Raw genomic sequence first — 22,221 nt, 5'->3', positions numbered from 1 at the left:
TTTCCTTGTTAGTGTTTGTATATCTCTAAATAATACAGTAAGTTTATCATGTAATTATCATGGTTAATAGATAAGAGATTTACAAACTCATCTATGTTTAACAGATTAAATTTTGGTATAGCTCAGTTAATCCATCACAATAAATAAATATATAGTGGATTGTAAATGTCTACACACACCATGTGAATGCTATGTCGTTTTGATGCGAAATAATGAAACCAAAGCGAATATAACCTTTGTGGAAGAGTTGATCAGTTGTGCAATTAATCCACAACCCTCATCTGGTGTTCAGTAAAACCACGCAAGGCCCCATGTTGTAAGCATCACACAATTCCCAGACGTTGTAAACATCTCTGATCCTGTACGGTGATTTAAATTAGATTAAAATTCAATATGAGCACTAAACACATTAAAATACTATCTAGAAACACAATACACATTTGAAAGGCAAGCTGGATTTATTTGCCGAGTTGACGAAACATTTGCTTGATGTGTTTCGAGATCCTTTTCATTTTCATTCCGTATATGACCGGATTGAAAATGGGACTGTACACCACAATTTGCAACATCATAAACAGGCGAACCCTCTTTGGAATCTCTGCCTCCATTTGGTCTCCAATGACATCAAACACAACCAAGCAGGAGAAGCAGAATAAAACCCCCAGGTGAGGTAAGCAGGTCTCAGCTGCCTTTTCCCGGGCTCTGCTGCAACGGCGATACACCACGATAAATATTTTCACGTATGTGAAGAGGATGAACAGCACCGGGACAACCACAATGTTGAGAAATAAGAACACACCGAAATTAGCCAATGTTTGTGATCTCACACAGTGAAGCTTATTGACAGAACTGTTGCAAAAAATTCCTCCTAAGATAGAGCTGCAAATTTTTTGCTTCCCATTGATGACAGCTGACACCGCAATCTGGCAGGCGGGCAGAAACCAGGACAAAACCAACATGATCTTGACATTTGTTGTTCTCATAGTCGTTGCATAATGCAGAGGCTTGCAGATGGACACATACCTGTCATAAGCCATGGCTGACAACAGAAAGAAATCTGAAGAACCAAAAGTGTAAAAAAAGAAGCATTGCAACATACAAGCGGAGTGAGAAATGATCGGTCTGCGAGACAACACGTCAACAAAGAGTTTAGGGTATATAGCAGTGCTGTACAAAAGCGAATTTAGGGACAAAGCTGCAATGAAAATGTACATGGGTTCGTGAAGGCTCCTGTGAATCCAGATGAGACAAATAATGGTACAGTTAGAGCAGAGGATGAAAACATACACTGTTAAAAGAAGCACAAAGTAAACATATCTGTACTTATCCAAATTAACATAGCCCCCAAGAGTTATTAGAACATGTGTTCCATTCATCATGTTCACTGTGTGTTCACACGTCAAGAGCACAATGCTGCACGCCGTGGTCCAGAGTTGCGGGAGTGACAAGTATTTAATAGTGGCTACTCAGCCTCCGTGGATCTCATTAGGAGCTGTTGTCATGTTAACAAACTCCCTCAAGCCTTTTTCTGCATGTGAGGTCACAAGAACAGAGGTCACACATTAGTTGGGACGTTATTGTTTACAGTTTTAAAGGGATCATCTATTTTTAAGACAAGTAATTCTTAAAAGACAAATGTTAGTATGAGTTATAATTAGGGTTGTTCCGACCATGTTTTTTTGCTGCCGATCCGATCCCGATCGTTTTAGTTTGAGTATCTGCCGATCCCGATATTTCCCGATCCGATTGCTTTTTTTTTTGCTCCCGATTCAATTCCAATCATTCCCGATAATTTTTCCCGATCATATACAGTACATTTTGGCAATGCATTAAGAAAAAAAGGAATAAAACTCGGACGAATATATACATTCAACATACAGTATATAAGTACTGTATTTGTTTATTATGACAATAAATCCTCAAGATGGCATTTACATTATTAACATTCTTTCTGTGAGAGGGATCCACGGAAAGAAAGACTTACTGCAGCCATTTAACTTCTGCCCCAATGCATGATGGGAAGTGCAACCATGACTGTGCGTTGTGGTACCAATTGATATATCTTCTCTGCGTTGGGGAATAACATAGTGTGTTAAGAAAAATATCAATTACTAAATCCTCAAGATGGCATTTACATGATTAACATTCTTTCTGTGAGAGGGATCCACAGATGGAAAGACTTGTAATTCTTAAAGGATAAATGTGACATTGTATATTGTGACCAGGTGTCGCGTTAACCGAATATTTTCCGTCATTGACCGATTTTTTAAAACGGTGACAGAACAAAGTGAAGTCCATCCGTCATTTTGACAGGTTGCAATTAACACCCCAGACCACAGGGTGGCGAGTGAGCATATTGATTAGCTATTGTCTCTCTTGATGACGTCGTTGGCCTTACTCTGAAAAATGTCAAGGCAACCGAGTGTCCGAAGTTTCTTCAAAAAGCCCCAAAACGACGATGGTGTTGATAAGAGGTGAAAAAACGGACTGCACAAGCGGGCACGCAATTCAAGTCCATGCGCACCAGGAGGAAGGTGTGAGACTACGTTCAGGCCACAGCACGTGAACTGTTAATTTCATTGTTCCATATGCTACATATGGTAGGCTACCTACCTACTGGGGCCACAGTCAGCTGTTTTTGTCACGGCGGAGAAAAAGTTACATATTCATCTGCTTGATGTGTGATGGCACGGTGTGGCTTCTCTGTTAAGCTTGTTCGGACAGAATATTAATTTAAAATGAATGAAAACTAAATACTATTGAATATGTTGAAGCGGTATGCAATGTTAAGAGTCTTGTTACCTCGAATTGCTGTGTCCAGCCGCTGTAGCTCTGCTGCTCTCTGTGAACTCTCTATTCAAGCCGGAACGCGCGTGGCTCTTAAGTCTCTGTCACGTGACTGTGTCGTAGCCGGTAACGCGCTCGGCCAAATGGACACACAAGTACGGAAGGTGAATTATGCCACAAAAAGGGTCACCACAATGTCATTATCATCATTTTAAAAATTTAAGTGACGGGTAAAAATAGATTATGACCGGATTTTTATGACCCTGTCAGTCAAAATGACAGACAACGAAAAAGTCTAGCGCAACCTTTGATCCCCATAAAAGTTGCTTCAATCAAAAAAAAAAATTCAAATCAAAGAAAAAATTAATTTGAAAAATAAAATTGCCCTCCCCTAATTGTTTTTTAAAAAATAATATGGAAAGCAAATGACTGTCTAAGGTGCTAGTCAGATGATCGATTCGAAAAACAATTTTGACCATTATAATAATATATTTTTTTGTTCATTTCATTCATTTTTGTAGCAATTTTATTGCTTTACAACTTTTATATATATAGTAGGGCTGTCAAACGATTAAAATTTTTAATCGAGTTAATTACAGCTTAAAAATTAATTAATCGTAATTAATCGCAATTCAAACCATCTATAAAATATGCCATATTTTTCTGTAAATTATGATTGGAATGGAAAGATAAGACATAAGGCAAGGCAAGGCAAGGCAAATTTATTTATATAGCACAATTCAACACAAGGCAATTCAAAGTGCTTTACATCACATGAAAACCATAAAAATCACATTTAAATCAACACAACGTAAAAACCAAGACAAAAGATCGCATTTAATCACAGAATAAAAATAAATAAATAAAAATAAAACAAAAATAGAAATAAAGCAAAAACTACTACTAATAATAATCACTGAAATCAGCAATGGAGATAAGCACAAGAGGAATAGAAGGCAGGTAGATTGAAATATATAGACAGTTATGGATATGCAGTGCTAAACAAAAGCGTTTTTAGCCCTGATTTAAATGAGCTAACGGTTTGAGCATACTTCAGACCTTCGGGTAACTTGTTCCAGAGGTGAGGAGCATAATAACTAAATGCTGCCTCACCCTGCTTGGTTCTTGTTCTTGGAACATGCAGAAGACCCGTTCCAGACGACCTTAAGGGTCTAGATGTCTCATAGGAATCTAACAAGTCAAGCATGTATTTTGGTCCAAGGCCATTAAGTGTTTTGTAGACGAGCAGTAGTATTTTATAGTCTATCCTTTGACTCACTGGAAGCCAGTGTAGCGATTTCAAAACCGGTGTAATGTGGTCCAGCTTCCTTGTATTTGTGAGGACTCTGGCTGCAGCATTCTGTACTAGCTGCAGCTTCCTGACTGATTTTTTATCAAGACCTGTAAATATACCGTTGCAGTAGTCCAATCTGCTGAAAACGAATGCATGCATAAGTTTTTCCATGTCTTGTTGAGTCAGAAGCCCCTTAATTCTGGTTATATTTTTTAGGTGGTAATAAGCGGATTTAGTGACGGACTTTAGATGGCTATCAAATTTTAGGTCTGAGTCAATAATTACGCCAAGGTTTCTGACTTGATTTGTAGCTGTAAGTGACATTGTGCTAAGTTGGCTGCTTATCTTTGACCTTTCCTTTTTTGGCCCAAAAATGATCACCTCTGTTTTCTCCACATTTAACTGGAGAAAATTCTGGCACATCCATTCATTGATTTGATGAATGCATTTACTCAGGGAGACTAAGGGACTATAATCATGTGGGGACACAGAAATGTACAGTTGTGTGTCATCTGCATAGGCGTGATAGGAGATGTCATACTGTTCCATTATCTGAGCTAACGGAAGCATATAGATGTTAAATAAGAGTGGTCCAAGAATTGACCCTTGAGGGACTCCACACGTGAATTTGGTTCGTTCTGACTGATAATTTCCGATTGACACAAAGAAATCCCTATCATGTAAATAGGATGTGAACCACTGAAGAATAGTGTCAGTAAGCCCTACCCACTGTTCCAATCTGCTGAGTAGTATGTTGTGATCAACCGTGTCAAATGCGGCGCTGAGATCCAATAGTAGCAGAACAGATGATTTGCCTGCATCGGTATTCCGACGAATATCATTTAGGACTTTGATAAGCACGGTCTCGGTGCTGTGTTGTGGCCGAAATCCAGACTGAAATGAGTCAAAAAGATTGTTTTGGATCATAAAAGTCTGGATCTGTTCAAACACAACCCTTTCGATAATTAGACATAAGACAAATATATACTGTACATTCAACATACGGGTACATAAGTACTGTTTTTGTTTCTTATAACAATAAATCAACAAGATGGCATTAACATTAACATTCTCTTAAAGCGATCCATGGATAAAAAGACATGTAGTTCTTAAAAGATAAATGTTAGTACAAGTTATAGAAATTTTATATTAAGACCCCTCTTAATGTTTTCGTTTTATTAAAATTTGTAAAATTTTCAATCAAAAAATAAACTAGTAGCTCGCCAATGCGCCAATGTTGATGTCAATAATTACACCATGCTCACTCATGGTACTAACCAATAAAATCAGTTGGACCCAAGCGCCAGCAGAGGGAGCCAAACACCAAAAAACAAGTAACAAGCGTACATTACACTGTACTGTCATTTTAGTCTGCCTGAGCGGGGCATGTGCGTTAATTGCGTCAAATATTTTAACGTGATTAATTTAAAAAATTAATTACCGCCCGTTAACGCGATAATTTTGACAGCCCTAGTACCATAATTTTCGCACTATATGGCGCACCTGACTATAAGCCGCCACCCACCAAATTTGGCACGAAACTGCATTTTTTCATAGATAAGCCACACTGGACTATAACCCGCACCTGTCCTCAGTGTATTGGGATAGTTACACCAAAAGATATTAACCCTTTAAGGTCTGGGCCTATTTTGTCTGATTTTGCATGCCTTTGAAGTTGCCTTTATATTTCAAAGAAAGAATTGTTTACGATGGCCTGGTTTGGTCCCTTTTTTTGTGACACCTTGAACTTCATGTCCAAACTGTTGTTTCCTTCACTGACCAATTATAAATCATCATTTTGGGCCCAAAAACACCAAAAATTCCAAAATCGTTTAGTCAAAATTTTTAATATAGATGTCCAATTGACAACCAAACATGCGTAACGAACCGTTTTGAAACTTTGTAATATTTATTCAACATGTTAGGATGAACATTCAACCAAAAAAATTTAGAATAAATAGTCTTATATTTGACAATTCAACATAAACAACAGGTATAGCCATAGGCGTTTTTTGCCTTTATACATGCTCTAGTCAAAACAGGTTATATACAGCAGAACAAACAGTGAAGAACAGTGAAAAAATATATACCATCTAACACAAAAAGTGTTTAGAGGCCATCTCTTTATGAGTTTAGGTATTGCGGCCCATCCCCTGATGAAAACTATGTACACACAATCAAGCTTCTTGAACACACATTTATATACACAAATTGAGAAGACTGATTGTGGGGGAAAAAAAAATATATATATATATATAACATTGAAAAAAAAAGTATTTTCAAAAATATTTACAATAAACAAGTTAAATTTTATTCAGGCATGCCACTCCGAAAAGCAGTTTCGTCCTGGAATTAGACACAGGGCTGCATCACACAGCCCACACTTCAATGGGGTGTCGGTCCTCTTTCCACCCTTCCATTTTCATTTCACTTCACTTTCATTGTCACTATAAATGTACATGAAAAAAGTCAGTATTTATGAAAATAATAAAGTATAAAATAAAAATATATACAGCAATAAATAATAATGGAAATCTATATGTATGACAATAGAAAGAATACCATAGCTGAATATGTGCTACATCCCTAATCTTCATATAGAAAGAAGAACACCACAAATTATAAATTCCTGCCTGGGATACACACAGTGCACGTACGACTTTGATCTGATAAGCACATTTTATTATTATATACACAAACACACACTTATATTGCATCAAAATTAAGTTTGTCTTGCAATATCAAAAGAAACTTTTTCAGCATAAAAAAAAAAAAAAAAAGTGAGTTGGCTTACCTCTGCTCGTCGATGGCGTCACCCACGTGTTCAAATCCGTCACTATCTTCACTCGAGGACTCTTCCGAAGAAGACGATGATGACGAATTTGGACCATCCTCTTCCTCAAGTTGATCAAAAAGCACAATTGCTTGCGCTAAATTTAGTTTTCCGTTCATTCTCAAAGTCACACAAAGTCGCTGCTCGATCCAAACGGCCGTCGCTCGCCACTTCGCTGCTTCAGAACACTCCTTCCTCTTGTTGGGTGGAACCTCGCACGGCAGTTATATTTATAAAAAAAAAAAAACAACGCATTTTGTGCTTCCACTGTGACTTCGAAACGGTTCGTTTGATTTGTGTTTTTTTCATGGAGCTTCCGTTTTGAAAAAGGACAAGAAATGATGGAAATATAGACATAAACAAATGATCCATGCAGCGTTTTAATGTTTTTTTGAGAGGACAGTAAAACTATAAAACTTAAATGACAATATCTCACGTTTTAGTTGGCCGATTGACTTCAAATAATAACGAGAGTAAACAGCAACTTCCGCACTTTAAAACGAGACCAACCAACGGCATGTGGGCGACGTAATTAAAACGTGAGGGCGCGTCAAAGACGACGTGCGCTGAGGATGCGCCGGCGCGTCCTTCGACTCTCAAGGGTTAACCGGTAACACTATTTGATTGTGGCATCATATGACTGTCATCAGACCAAAGGAAACACTGTGAAGCTTTGAACCAATTGGCTTCATTTGGCCATCACTGCTCCCTTGTGGGAGACAGTCAACCTCTGCTGCCACCTGCTGTCAACACTGTCGTTGTCCAACATGCCTCCTAGATTGCACACCAGTGCTACAGATGTAAATAACAATCAAAATTCATGTTCTGTGGTAATTATTTCTTCAGTTACTGTTCCGTTTGTTTTATTAACTGCAAGTTTTTGTATTTGGTAACATTTTTTTGGATAGTGGTGCCATAATACTGTCATAATTATTACATGACACTGTCATGAGCATTAATGAATGCTTATAACAGATGTCATTTAGTGTTATCCGGCAAATTATTTGACTTTTGAATGGATGTAAAAGATCCAAGCTGGACATAAATGGGGTTAGTGACATAATTTGCTGGATGACACCTAATTACATAAGCATTCATTATTGCCCATGATAGTGTCATGTCATAATTATGACAGTCTTATGACAGTCTAATGACGCCGCTGTCAAATGAAATCTTACCTATTAGCCCAAATAAATCAACAAATAAGCCGCACTGGACCATAAGCCGCATGATTAAAAATGAAGGAAAAAAGTAACGGTTTATAGTTCGAAAATTTTGGTATATAGGAAAGTCAATTACATGGAATGACACTTTTTGACCACCAGGGGCGGCCTGGCCCCCAGCCTTCCCCCCTTAAAATCAGCTTATGATTAATAGCTTCAACTGTTAATTTGGGCAATTAAAAAAAAAAAAAAGTAAATGAAGGACTGTGAATTTATCACAGTTCCATGGACTCCAAACACACTGGTATTGTTTCATTCACCAATCAGATGCTTCTTTGTACCACAATACAACATTATTACTTCATTTATAATGAGTTATTTGCTTGTGGTAATCTTATTATTTTTTGGGAAAAAAGTAAACGCACATACACAACAAAAGTCAGTATAAATCAGTATTTACTATCTAAATTCCTTTTTTTTGACAAGGTGGCGTAACAACTGCATGATGTGGATGCGGATTTCTTTCATCTTCACTCCATATATGATTGGATTGAAAAGAGGACTGTACACCACAACTTGCAGCATCATAAACAAGCGAACCCTCTTTGGAATCTCCGCCTCCATTTTGTCCACAATGACATCGAACACAACCAAGCAGGAGATGCTGAATAAAACCGCAAGGTGAGGTAAGCAGGTCTCAACTGCCTTTTCTCGGGCTCGTCTGCAACGTCGATACACCACGATAATTATTTTAGTGTATGTGAAGAGAATATACAGCACAGGGACAACCACAATGTTGAAAAATATGAACACACCCAAACTGTCCAGCATTTGTGATCTTACACAATAAAGGCTATTCACAGAATTGTTGCAGAAAATCCCCGCTAAGACAAACCTGCACATTTTTTTCTTCACCCTAAAGATGGCTATCGCCACTACCTGACAGGCAGGGAGAAACCAGGACAAAGCCAACAGGACGCTGACATTGGTTTTGCTCATTGTAGTTGCATAATGCATAGGCTTGCAGATTGACACATACCTGTCGTAAGCCATAGCTGACAAAAGAAGGAAATCAGAACCACCAAAAGTGTAAAACAAGAACGACTGAAACAAACACACTGAGTGAGAAATGCTCTGCCTGTGAGACAAGACGTCAACAAACATTTTGGGGTATATAGCGGTGCTGTAAAAAAGCGAGTTGAATGACAAAGCTGCAATAAAAATATACATGGGTTCGTGAAGGTTCCTGTGAATCCAGATGATATAAATAATGATGCAATTAGAGCAGAGGATGAAAATGTATACTGTTAACAAAAGCAGAAAGTAAACATATCTATACTTATCCACATTGACATAGCCACCAAGAGTTATTAGGACTGGTGTCCCATTCATCATGCTCAATGTGAACACAAGTGCACGAGGCACACAGTGGTCAAGAGTTTTCGAAGTGCCGAGTATTTATGGACGACTAGTCAGCCTCTATGGATCTCATTAAAGTCTGCTGTCATGTGAACTAACTCCCTTAAGTTTATTTTTGTTTTGTTTTTGACATGTTCGTGCGATTGAAGTGTGCAACGTGGCTATAATGTTTTATTCAGCTGTGTCTGATAAACAAAGCATTTGAAAGAATTGGGTAAAACAGATTGGATTTTTAAAAGGTATTTATAGAGTTGTCGGATAATGACTTTCTTACCGAGAACCGATATCCTGATACTGTCCAACTCCAAAAATTCGATACCATTAGCAAACCGATACCGATTTATGGCGGAAAACACAGACAAGACTGAAAAAGCAGTTTCTGCTCTTGCACTCCTCTTTAAAAGAAACTGCTGTATTTTAAGCCAAAACAATTGTTGTGTTTGATAGAACAATACAGTATGTCTATATGCTGCCATAGCAGATTCATGGATCATTAAGCCCCCGAACTGTTTTTAATTTGTTCGTTTTACCCTGGAAAACTGCTTTTGTTTCAACCCAGCCATAAAACAAAGGTAATTGGTTATATTTAATATTCAAAATGTTAACAGTCAAAAGGATGAATAAAAATGGCGAGATGCAACTGACGGAGGTAATCAGACGAGTTGATCAGGCGACGAGGTAGTGGCGTCCACTGGCTTTTAAGTATGCCTGATTGCTATTGCCTGCACCTGTCGCCGCTCCACCCGGCAGACGTCCCAACCTGTAATCAGATAAAAACACGTGCACCTGCCCAAGGTGGGTCAGGTTTCAGGAGGGAGGGGCGGGAGCCCCTTTAATGCTTCCTCACAATTTTGCTTCTCAAGTCCTGAGACAGCTCTTTGGTCTGCTTTCTTTTCTTCATGCTCAATGTGCACACAAGGACACAGGACAGATGTTGAGTGAACTTTAATCCATTTTAACTAGGGTTGTTCCGATCATGTTTTTTGCTCCCGATCCGATCCCGATCGTTTTAGTTTGAGTATCTGCCGATCCTGATATTTCCCGATCCGATTGCTTTTTTATTTTTTTTGCTCCCGATTCAATTCCAATCATTCCCGATAATTTTTCCCGATCATATACATTTTGGCAATGCATTAAGAAAAAAAAAAAAAGAATAAAACTCGGACGAATATATACATTCAACATACTGTACATAAGTACTGTATTTGTATATTATGACAATAAATCCTCAAGATGGCATTTACATTATTAACATTCTTTCTGTGAGAGTGATCCACGGATAAAAAGACTTGTAAATCTTAAAAGATAATGTGACTTTGTATATTGTGACTAAATATTGCCCTCTAGTGGATTTTTATGAGCTTTCAGTAAATGATACTGCAGCCATTTAACTTCTGCCCAAATGCATGATGGGAAGTGCAACCATGACTGTGTGTAATGGTACCAATTGATATATCTTTTCAGCGTTGGGAAATAAAATAGGGTGTTAAGAAAAAGATAAACTACTACCTTTCTTCCCCACATTGCTTCCCACAATATTTCTAATTTTGGAGAGAGGATTTGTAAGGCTTTAGCCAATTAAAAAGAGGCTTCAAAGGCTGCCAAAATCCTCTCTACTCATTTTATGTTGCCTTGTAGCTCTATGTATATGTAATTCGGTGCCATTATAGATTGAACGCGACAATGTGTGAGTGGGTAGTGCAGCGCATACGTTAATTGTGTTAAATATTTTAATGTTATTACCGCCGTTGCCGCGATAAATTTGACAGCCCTACTTTAAGCCAAAACTAAAGACTCTGGATGAGTGTAAGACATTTTGTCTGTAATGTTAAATACAATTAGAAAAGGATTTAGTTGAACAAAGAAAAAATATTAAAAAAGGAATGTCCGATATTTTTTTGCCGATTCCGATACTTTGATAATGACGTGATCGGACCCGATCGATCTTTAATTTTAACTTGCCGCAAGTGTGATTTAGTTATTGCCAACACCTGTCATGTGCCACAGGTAAGCAACAGGTGCTGTTAATTACACATATTAGAGAAGCATCACATGATTATCCAAAGGGTACCAATACTTTTGTACAGCCCATTTTTGGAGTTTTGTGTAAAATAATAATGATTTAATTTTTTTCCCCGTTGTCTTTTGTGTTTTTTCATTGCAAGAAAAATCAAGACATTACTTCCAAATCATTTGTAATTGCAATCATTTTCTGGGAGACATTGAGCATTAACTGACAGAATTGCAGGGGTGCCAATACTTTTGGCCAGCACTCTCGGGGAAATTAAAAAAAAAAAAAAAAGTAAAAAGGGTGACCTTTGTTTTTTGTTTTTTTATGAAAAAGACATTTCAATTCAATCAGTTACTATGAACATACAGTGGGGCAAATAAGTATTTAGTCAACCAATAATTGTGCAAATTCTCAAACTTGAAAATATTAGAGAGGCCTGTAATTGTTAACATGGGTAAACCTCAACCATGAGAGGCAGAATGTGGGAAAAAAAACAGAAAATCACATTGTTTGATTTTTAAAGAATTTATTTGCAAATCATGGTGGAAAACAAGTATTTGGTCAATACCATGAGTCCATCTCAATACTTTGTTATGTACCCTTTGTTGGCAATAATGGAGGCCAAACGTTTTCTGTAACTCTTCACAAGCTTTTCACACACTGGCCCATTATTTATTTATTTATTATTTATTTTGGCCCATTCCTCCATGCAGATCTCCTCTAGAGCAGCGATGTTTTGGGGCTGTCGTTGGGCAACATGGACTTTCAACTCCCTCCGCAGATTTTCGATGGGGTTGATATCTGGAGACTGGCTAGGCCACTCCAGGACCTTGAAATGTTTCTTATGAAGCCACTCCTTTGTTGCCCTGGCTGTGTGTTTGGGATCATTGTCATGCTGAAAGACCCAGCCACGTCTCATCTTCAATTCCCTTGCTGATGGAAGGAGATTTTCACTCAAAATCTCTCGATACATGGCCCCATTCATTCTTTCCTTTACACAGATCAGTTGTCCTGGTCCCTTTGCAGAAAAACAGCCCCAAAGCATGATGTTTCCACCCCATGCTTCACAGTAGGTGTGTTGTTCTTCAGATGCAATTCAGTATTCTTTCTCTTCCAAACACGAGAACCTGTGTTATTACCAAAACGTTCTATTTTGGATTCATTTGACCATAACACATTCTCCCAGTCCTCTTCTGGATCATCTAAATGCTCTCTAGTGAACTGCAGACGCGCCTGGACATGTACTTTCTTCAGCAGGGGGGACACGTCTGGCATTGCAGGATTTGAGTCCCTGGCAGCGCATTGTGTTACTGATAGTAGCCTTTGTTACTTTGGTCCCAGCTCTCTGTAGGTCATTCACTAGGTCCCGCCGTGTGGTTCTGGGATTTTTGCTTACTGTTCTTGTTATCATTTTGACGCCACGGGGTAAAATCTTCCATGGAGCCCCAGATCGAGGGAGATTATCAGTGGTCTTGTATGTATTCCATTTTCTAATAATTGCCCACACACTTGATTTCTTTACACCAGGCATTTTACCTACTGCAGATTCAGTCATCCCAGCCTGGTGTAGGTCTACAATTTTGTGTCTGGTGTCCTTCAACAGCTCTTTGGTCTTGGCCATAGTGGAGTTTGGAGTGTGACTGACTGAGATTATGGATAGGTGTCTTTTATACAGATATTGAGTTAAAACAAGAGCCACTAATACAGGTAACAAGTGGAGCCTCGTTAGACCTCGTTAGAAGAAGTTAGACCTCTTTGACAGCCAGAAATCTTGCTTGTTTGTAGGTGACCAAATGCTTATTTTCCACTCTAATTTGGAAATAAATTCTTTAAAAATCAAACAATGTGATTTTCAGTTTTTTTTCCACATTCTGTCTCTCATGGTTGAGGTTTACTCATGTTGACAATTACAGGTGTCCTAATCTTTTCAAGTAGGAGAACTTGCACAATTAGTGGTTGACTAAATACTTATTTGCCCCACTGTATATGATGTGAAAGAGGTTATTGAATGGATCATGTAATAACATGTAGAACATGAAAAGTAACATCAGTTACTTTGTCGATCGACTAATTATACTCTTATGTTGAGGTAACTGAGTTACTAACTCATTTGCTTTTTGGGAGAAGCAATTTGTAACTGTAATTAATTACTTTTTTATAGTAAGATTAACAACACTGGTCGTGGATTAACATATTATGGCTAATTGTATTGTGATGCCCTACTGGATGCTTTAACAGTATAAAAAACTTTAACTTTCTCCAAATATACATTCTGTGTGCGGGGTTGTTCTACCTGACAAACACGTTGTAGCTCATTCATATTGTAAATTCAAAAATGGTTTTATTTTGAAAATGATGCCGTTAAACCGTAGATTTATGTGATCCAGTGTGTGCACTACAGCACTTTACTGACATTCGTGTTTGCAGTTACAGCCATTCATTTGACCCCTCTGATTTAAAATGGATTGGACGTTCAGTGCAAGGGGATAGATTTGCATCGGGATGGTAGGGACATAACACTTCCAATTTACCAGGCTCAAATTGTCCCACCAGATTTTAAGCAACCTTATTTGCATTATATAATGACTTCAGTTACATACAGTGGGGTAAATAAGTATTTAGTCAGTCACCAACTGTGCAAGTTCTCCTACTTGAAAAGATTTGAGAGGCCTGTAATTGTCAACATGAGTAAACCTCAACCATGAGAGACAGAATGTGGAAAAAAAAAAGAAAATCACATTGTTTGATTTTTAAAGAATTTATTTGCAAATCACGGTGGAAAATAAGTATTTGGTCAATACCAAAAGTTCATCTCAATCCTTTGTTTTGTACCCTTTGTTGGCAATAACGGAGGCCAAACGTTTTCTGTAACTCTTCACTCTTCGCTTGGTGTCAAAAAAAAATCAACTGTGGGAGCAATTATTAGAAAATGTAAGACACACAACACCACCGAAAATCTCCCTCGATCTGGGGCTCCATGCAAGATCTCACCCCGTGGCGTCAAAATGATAAGAATGGTGAGCAAAAATTCCTGAACCACACGGGGGGACCTAGTGAATGACCTACAGAGAGCTGGGACCACAGTAACTCAAATCCTGCACTGCCAGACGTGTCCCCCTGCTGAAGTCAATACACGTCCAGGCCCGTCTGTGGTTCGCTAGAGAGCATTTGGATGATCCAGAAGAGGACTGGGAGTATGTGTTATGGTCAGATGAAACCAAAATAGAACTTTTTGGTAGAAACACAGGTTCTCGTGTATGAAGAAAAAAAGAATACTCAATTGCACCATACCCACTGTGATGCATGGGGGTGGAAACATGCTATGGGGCTGTTTTTCTGCAAAAGGACCAGGACGACTGATCTGTATAAAGGAAAGAATAAATGGGGCCATGTATCGAGAGATTTTGAGTGAAAATCTCCTTCCATCAGCAAGGGCATTGAAGATGAGACGTGACTGGGTTTCTCAGCATGACAATGGTCCCAAACACACAGCCAGGGCAACAAAGGAGTGGCTTCGTAAGAAGCATTTCAAGCTCCTGGAGTGGCCTAGCCAGTATCCAGATCTCAACTCCATAGAAAATCTGTGGAGGGAGTTGAAAGTCCGTGTTGTCCAACGACAGCCCCAAAACATCACTGCTCTAGAGGAGATCTGCGTGGAGGAATGGGCCGAAATACCAGCAACAGTTTGTGAAAAGCTTGTGAAGAGTTACAGAAAATGTTTGGCCTCCGTTATTGCCAACAAAGGGTACATAACAAAGTATTGAGATGAACATTTGGTATTGACCAAATACTTATTTTGCACCATGATTAGCAAATAAATTCTTTAAAAATCAAACAATGTGATTGTCTGTTGTTGTTGTTTTTTTCACATTCTGTCTCTCATGGTTGAGGGTTACCCATGTTGACAATTACAGGCCTCTCTAATATTTTCAAGTGGGAGAACTTGCACAATTAGTGGTTGACTAACAACTTATTTGCCCCACTGGAGGTGATTTAGAATGTCTTCCCATATGTTGTAAGGATAGAATTGACCCTAGCATTATTAAGTGAATTGTTTTCATTATGTTCATACTTACATTGACCCCTTTTCTCTTGCTGAATGTGCCAGTACATTCTTTTTCTTCCTCAAACATACTGTATATATTCCACAAGTGGTTATTTTTCCACTTTAACTGTCACTGTTGATTGCTTTAATTTGCTTATAACCAATGAACAAAGAAATAATTATTCCACTCATGTTGTCTGTTTGGGAAGTTTATAGAAAATATGTCTCAGTCCGGTCAACCATTTTGGCAACGTTATATAGCAACATTTTATAAGTACTGTATTTAATCCATTACATTCTGTGAAAGAGGTAATGATACACTAACAATTCTGATTGAGATTTTTTTTTATCATACAAACAAACCCCAGCAAGTGTTCATAATCTAGAAAACCGATGACATGAAGAAAATGTTTGTAAAATTTGAATGCCTTTGTTGGTTTATTTGACAAGGTGGTGTAACAACATGTTGAGATATTTCCGGATATTTTTCATCCTCAGTCCGTATATGATTGGGTTGAAGAGAGGACTCCACACCACCATTTGCAATATCATGATCAGGCGAACTCTCTTCGGAAGCTCAGAATCCACTCGGACCATGATGACATCGAACGCAGTCAGGCAACAGCAGCTAATCAAAACTATCATGTGAGGTAAACAGGTTTCAGCTGCCTTTTCCTTGGCTCGACTGCTACGACGATACACAGCAATGAATATCCTTACATATGTAAAGAGGATGAACAGCACGGGGACAAATGCAGCATTGAAAAGAATTAACAAACCGATAACAGCCAGCATTTGGGATCTCAGACAGTGAAGCTTAGATATGGAATTGTTGCAGAAAATTCCCTCTGAGACAAACCGGCACATTTTTTGTTTCGCATTGATGGTAGTTGCTGCTGCGATCAGGCAGGCAGACAGAAACCAGGACAAAGCTATCAGAATGGTGACTCTAGTTGTGTTCATTGTAGTTGCATATCGCAGAGGCTTGCAGATGGACACATACCTGTCGTAAGCCATGGCTGCCAAGAGAAAGAAGTCTGAAGCACAAAAAGTGTAAAAAAAGAACAACTGCAACATACAGGCCGAGTGAGAAATGCTCTGCCCTTGAGACAAGATGTCAACAAACAGTTTGGGGTATATAACAGTGCTGTACATAAGCGAGTTGAGACACAAAGCTGCGATGAAAATGTACATGGGCTCGTGAAGGTTCCTGTGATTCCAGATGAGACCGATAATGCTGCAATTAGAGCAGAAAATGAAAACATAAACGGTTAAAAGAGACACAAAGTAAATATATCTATACTTATCCAAATCAACATAGCCACCAAGAGTTATTATTAGGATCTGTGATCCGTTCCTCATGTTCGGTGCATGCGTTCGCTCGTTTTTTTGCACGATGCGCACACAGTGGTCAAGAGTTGCCTGAGTGCCAAGTCTTATAAAATGGCTGCTCACCCTCCATGGATCTCATTAAAGACTGCTGTCATGTCAACAAACTCCCTTAAGCATTTTTCACCTACGTGATGTTTGTATGACTGACCCATCAAAGTCATAGCTTTCGTTACGTTGCTACGTGTCCAGAGGTGGGTAGAGTAGAAGTAGGAGTACTCAAGTAAAAAATAAGAAGAATGGTTTTTATTGTCATTATCTATCTACAACGAAATGAATGTTGTGAAACAAGCAGAAAATATTACCGTATTTTTCGGAGTATAAGTCGCAGTTTTTTTCATGGTTTGGCTGGGGGTGCGACTTATGTGTGAAATAATTACCATATTATGATATCATTTCACATGTTATTTTGCTGTTTTGGAGAGACACTGAAGGTTTGGTAAACTTGGTAGCATGTTCTTTATGTTATAGTTACAGTGGGGAAAATAAGTATTTAGTCAACCACTAATTGTGCAAGTTCTCCCACTTGAAAATATGAGAGAGGCCTGTAATTGTCAACATGATTAAACCTCAACCATGAGAGACAGAATGTGGAAAAAAAAATCACATTGTTTGATTTTTAAAGAATTTATTTCCAAATTAGAAATTAATTTTTTAAAATAACGTGCCCAACACTGCTGATAACCTCCCTCGATCTGCGGCTCCATGCAAGATCTCACACCGTGGCGTCAAAATGTTGGCAATAACGGAGGCCAAACGTTTTCTGTAACTCTTCACAAGCTTTTCATACACTGTTGCTGGTATTTTGGCCTATTCCTCCATGCAGATCTCCTCTAGAGCAGTGTTGTTTTAGGGCTTTCGTTGAGCAACACGGACTTTCAACTCCCTCCGCAGATTTTCTAGGGGGTTGAGATCTGGAGACTGGCTTGGCCACTCCAGGACCTTGAAATGCTTCTTAGGCATGTTGCCCTGGTTGTGTGTTTGGGATCATTGTCATGCTGAAAGACCCAGCCACGTCTCATCTTCAATGCCCTTGCTGATGGAAGGAGATTTTCACTCAAAATCTCTCGATACATGGCCCCATTTATTCTTTCCTTTACACAGATCAGTCGTCCTGGTCCCTTTGCAGAAAAACAGCCCCAAAGCATGATGTTTCCACCCCTATGCTTCACAGTGGGTATGGTGTTCTTAGGATGCAATTCAGTATTCTTTCCCCTCCAAACACGAGAACCTATGTTTCTACTCAAAAGTTCTATTTTTTTTTCATCTGACCATAACACATTCTCCCAGTCCTTTTCTGGATCATCCAAATGCTCTCTAGCGAACAGCAGACGGGCCTGGACGTGTACTTTCTTCAGCGGGGGGGACACGTCTGGCAGTGCAAGATTTGAGTCTCTGGCGGCGCATTGTGTTACTGATAGTAGCCTTTGTTACTGTGGTCCCAGCTCTCTGTAGGTCATTCACTAGGTCCCCCCGTGTGGTTCTGGGATTTTTGTTCACCGTTTTTGTTATCATTTTGACGCCACGGGGTGAGATCTTGCATGGAGCCCCAGATCGAGGGAGATTATCAGTGGTCTTGTATCTCTTCCATTTTCTAATAATTGCTCCCACAGTTGATTTCTTTACACCAAGCATTTTACCTATTGCAGATTCAGTCTTCCCAGCCTGATGCAGGGCTACAATTTTGTCTCTGGTGTCCTTCGACAGCTCTTTGGTCTTGGCCATCGTGGAGTTTGGCGTGTGACTGACTGAGGTTGTGGACAGGTGTCTTTTATACCGATAATGAGTTAAAACAGGTGCCATTAATACAGGTCACGAGTGGAGCCTCGTTAGACCTGGTTAGAAGAAGTTAGACCTCTTTGACAGCCAGAAATCTTGCTTGTTTGTCGGTGACCAAATACTTATTTTCCACTTTAATTTGAAAATAAATTCTTTAAAAATCAAACAATGTGATTTTCTGGGTTTTTTTCCACATTCTGTCTCTCAAGGTTGAGGTTTACTCATGTTGACAATTACAGGCGTCCTAATCTTTTCAAGTAGGAGAACTTGCACAATTGGTGGTTGACTAAATACTTATTTTCCCCATTGTATATGATTTGAAAGAGGTTATTGAATGGATCATGTAATAACATGTAGAACATGAAAAGTAACATCAGTTACTTTGCCGATTGACTAATTATACTCTTACGTTGAGGTAACTGAGTTACTAACTCATTTGCTTTTTTGGAGAAGCAATTTGTAACTGTAATTACATACTTTTTTAAAGTACGATGAACAATACTGGTCGTGGATTAACATATTATGGCTAATTGTATTGTGATGCCCTACTGGATGCTTTAACAGTATAAAAAATGATAACTTTCTCCAAATAAACATTCTGTGTGCGGGGTTGTTCTACCTGACAAACACGTTGTAGGTCATTCATATTGTAAATTCAAAAATGGTTTTATTTTGAAAATGATGCCGTTAAACCGTAGATTTATGTGATCCAGCGCGTGCACTACTGCACTTTACTGACATTCGTGTCTGCAGTTACAGCCCTTCATTTGACCCCTCTCATTTAAAATGGATTGGATGTTCAGTGCAAGGGCATAGATTTGCATCGGGATGGTAGGGACATAACACTACCAATTTACCAGGCTCAAATTGTCCCCAACAAATTTTAAGCAACCTTATTTGCATTATATAATGACTTCAGTTACATAGGTGATTTAAAATGTCTTCCCATATGTTGTAAGGATAGAATTGACCCCACCATTTTAAAGTGAATTGCTTTCATTAAGTTCAGACTTACCCTAACCCCTCTTCACTCGCTGAATGTTGTAGTCCAATTTTTTTCCCCTCAAACACACGTTTGATTGGCTGATGACTTGACCCCCCACCCCCACAGACGGAGTCACAGCCGTGACAGAAAAACTGCATACGGCCTCCTCCGCCTCCTTCGAATGAGAGGGAAATTTAGAAATTCTTTTCTGCCAGCAGCAGCCACTGTAAGTAATGTAAAAAGGTGTCAGTGTTGTGGAGGTGGTGAACACACCACTTATTTTGCTACTGAAAGTCTGAACTGCATCATAGTTAAAGTAGCATTACATTAATCTGTGTGAATTTCTCGAACTCGAGTAGGAAGCTTTTTAAAACAAAGGTTTGAATCCAATGGTGTATCACCTGAACCAATACATATGCACTGCAAAAACACACTCCCTTGAAACTAGTTAAATTCCCTTGTTTTCACTGTAAATCTATTAGAAATAAGTGAAATGAGCTGCCAGTGCTTCAAGTAAATTTTACTCAGATTTCTTGAAATAAGAAAAATAGCTAGCTGAAAATAATCTTAACAGATTTATTTTAGCAAAAAGTTAGTATATTTCATCAAAAAAAAAAAAAAAAAAAAAATCAGAAATGTTCTTAATTCAAGAAATTGTTCCAAACATTATTTGAAAGCATTTTTTCTTGATTTAGGTGAAAAATTACCGATTTTTAGATGTATGAGTTTATAAGAACAAATGGTAGTATTTACTTAGATGGAATAATCTGACCCATTAATCTGTTAACTAGTCTTGAACACTTAAAATAAGATAGAGAAAATTATTCAACTAGATTGAAGAAAAAATATCAGATTAAGATGTTATAAATTTGCAGTTTGAAAGTTAGGGTATATAAGTCAATACAGATTTATTTTGCATTCATCATAAAGCTTACATATTAATTAGGTTCATATCCGTGACAAATGTAGGCCTGACCCCAATTCACCATATCTGTTTGGTCTTATTAATGTCCTTTACCCCCCCAAAAAGTGTACATGCCGGTTATGCCGTTATATCGTCCCTACCAATTTTGAGACCAAACCTACGCCCTTGTATTCCACATATGTATATATATAAATCCTTATACCTCGGGATTGTCAAGTGGTTATTTTTCCACTTTAACTGTCACTGTTGATTGCTTTAATTTGCCTAAAACCAATAAACAGACATTTGAAAGAAATAATTATTCCACTCATGAAGTTTATAGAAAATATGTTTCAGTCCGGTCAACCATTGCATCTTTGGCAACGTTATATAGCAACATTATATAAGTGCTGCATTTAATCCATTAAATTCTGTGAAGGAAGTAATGATACACTAACAATTCTGAATGGGATTTTTTTTTTTATCATGACTTGCAATGCAAATAATGCACAATACAAACACACACACATACAAACAAACCCCAGCAAGTGTTCATAATTTAGAAAACCGATGACATGAAGAAAAACTAAAAATTAGAATGCCTTTGTTGGTTTATTTCACAAGGTGATGTAACAACATGTTGATATATTTCCGGATATTTTTCATCCTCAGTCCGTATATGATTGGATTGAAGAGAGGACTCCACACCACCATTTGCAATGTCATGATCAGGCGAATTCTCTTTGGAAGCTCAGAATCCACTCGGGCCATGATGATATCGAACGAACCCAAACAACAGAAGCCAATCAAAACTATCATGTGAGGTAAACAGGTCTCAGCCGCCTTTTCCTTGGCTCGACTGCTACGACGATACACAGCAATGAATATCCTTATGTATGTGAATAGGATGAACAGCACGGGGACAAATGCACCATTGAAAAGAATTAACAAAGCGATAACAGCCAGCATTTGGGATCTCACGCAGTGAAGCTTAGTTATGGAATTGTTGCAGAAAATTCCCTCTGAGACAAACCTGCACATTTTTTGCTTCGCATTGATGCTAGTTGCTGCTGCGATCAGGCATACAGGCAGAAACCAGGACAAAGCTATCAGAATGGTGACTCTAGTTGCGTTCATTGTAGTTGCATATTGCAGAGGCTTGCAGATTGACACATACCTGTCATAAGCCATGGCTGCCAAGAGAAAGAAGTCTGAAGCACAAAAAGTGTAAAAAAAGAACAACTGCAACATACAGGCCGGGTGAGAAATGCTCTGCCTGTGAGACAAGATGTCAACAAACAGTTTGGGGTATATAACAGTGCTGTACATAAGCGAGTTGAGACACAAAGCTGCGATGAAAATGTACATGGGCTCGTGAAGGTTCCTGTGATTCCAGATGAGACCGATAATGCTGCAATTAGAGCAGAAGATGAAAACATAAACGGTTAAAAGAGACACAAAGTAAACATATCTATACTTATCCAAATCAACATAGCCACCAAGAGTTATTATTAGGATCTGTGATCCGTTCCTCATGTTCGGTTCATGCGTTCGCTCGTTTTTTGCACGATGCGCACACAGTGGTCAAGAGTTGCCTGAGTGCCAAGTCTTA

At 38.5% G+C, this 22,221-nt stretch overlaps 4 protein-coding genes across 4 annotated transcripts; all 4 read right to left on the bottom strand.

Annotated features, from left to right (window-relative positions):
- Positions 1-458: 458 nt before the first annotated feature.
- On the bottom strand, positions 459-1,379 carry LOC130927088 (olfactory receptor 6N2-like). The gene has a single exon (XM_057852629.1). It carries the CDS (start codon positions 1,377-1,379, stop codon positions 459-461), a length of 921 nt encoding a protein of 306 aa, XP_057708612.1.
- Positions 1,380-8,536: 7,157 nt separating this feature from the next.
- LOC130926634 (olfactory receptor 6N2-like) lies at positions 8,537-9,472 on the bottom strand. The gene has a single exon (XM_057851636.1). It carries the CDS (start codon positions 9,470-9,472, stop codon positions 8,537-8,539), a length of 936 nt encoding a protein of 311 aa, XP_057707619.1.
- Positions 9,473-15,990: 6,518 nt separating this feature from the next.
- On the bottom strand, positions 15,991-16,914 carry LOC130926633 (olfactory receptor 10J5-like). The gene has a single exon (XM_057851635.1). The coding sequence runs from the start codon at positions 16,912-16,914 to the stop codon at positions 15,991-15,993; it is 924 nt and encodes a 307-aa protein (XP_057707618.1).
- A 4,307-nt stretch (positions 16,915-21,221) lies between these two features.
- On the bottom strand, positions 21,222-22,145 carry LOC130926632 (olfactory receptor 10J5-like). The gene has a single exon (XM_057851634.1). It carries the CDS (start codon positions 22,143-22,145, stop codon positions 21,222-21,224), a length of 924 nt encoding a protein of 307 aa, XP_057707617.1.
- Between the last annotated feature and the right edge of the window lie 76 nt (positions 22,146-22,221).

The sequence above is a fragment of the Corythoichthys intestinalis genome, chromosome 12, assembly GCF_030265065.1.
Source record: "Corythoichthys intestinalis isolate RoL2023-P3 chromosome 12, ASM3026506v1, whole genome shotgun sequence".
Lineage (NCBI taxonomy): Eukaryota > Metazoa > Chordata > Actinopteri > Syngnathiformes > Syngnathidae > Corythoichthys > Corythoichthys intestinalis.
Note: the sequence above shows the minus strand (reverse complement) of the source record. Positions and strands in the feature narration are given on the sequence as shown.

What these genes read in the sequence shown, in the direction of transcription:
- LOC130926632 (XM_057851634.1), bottom strand. Translation starts at nt 22,145, where the DNA reads ATGAGGAACGGATCACAGATCCTAATAATAACTCTTGGTGGCTATGTT.
- LOC130926633 (XM_057851635.1), bottom strand. Translation starts at nt 16,914, where the DNA reads ATGAGGAACGGATCACAGATCCTAATAATAACTCTTGGTGGCTATGTT.
- LOC130926634 (XM_057851636.1), bottom strand. Translation starts at nt 9,472, where the DNA reads ATGATGAATGGGACACCAGTCCTAATAACTCTTGGTGGCTATGTCAAT.
- LOC130927088 (XM_057852629.1), bottom strand. Translation starts at nt 1,379, where the DNA reads ATGATGAATGGAACACATGTTCTAATAACTCTTGGGGGCTATGTTAAT.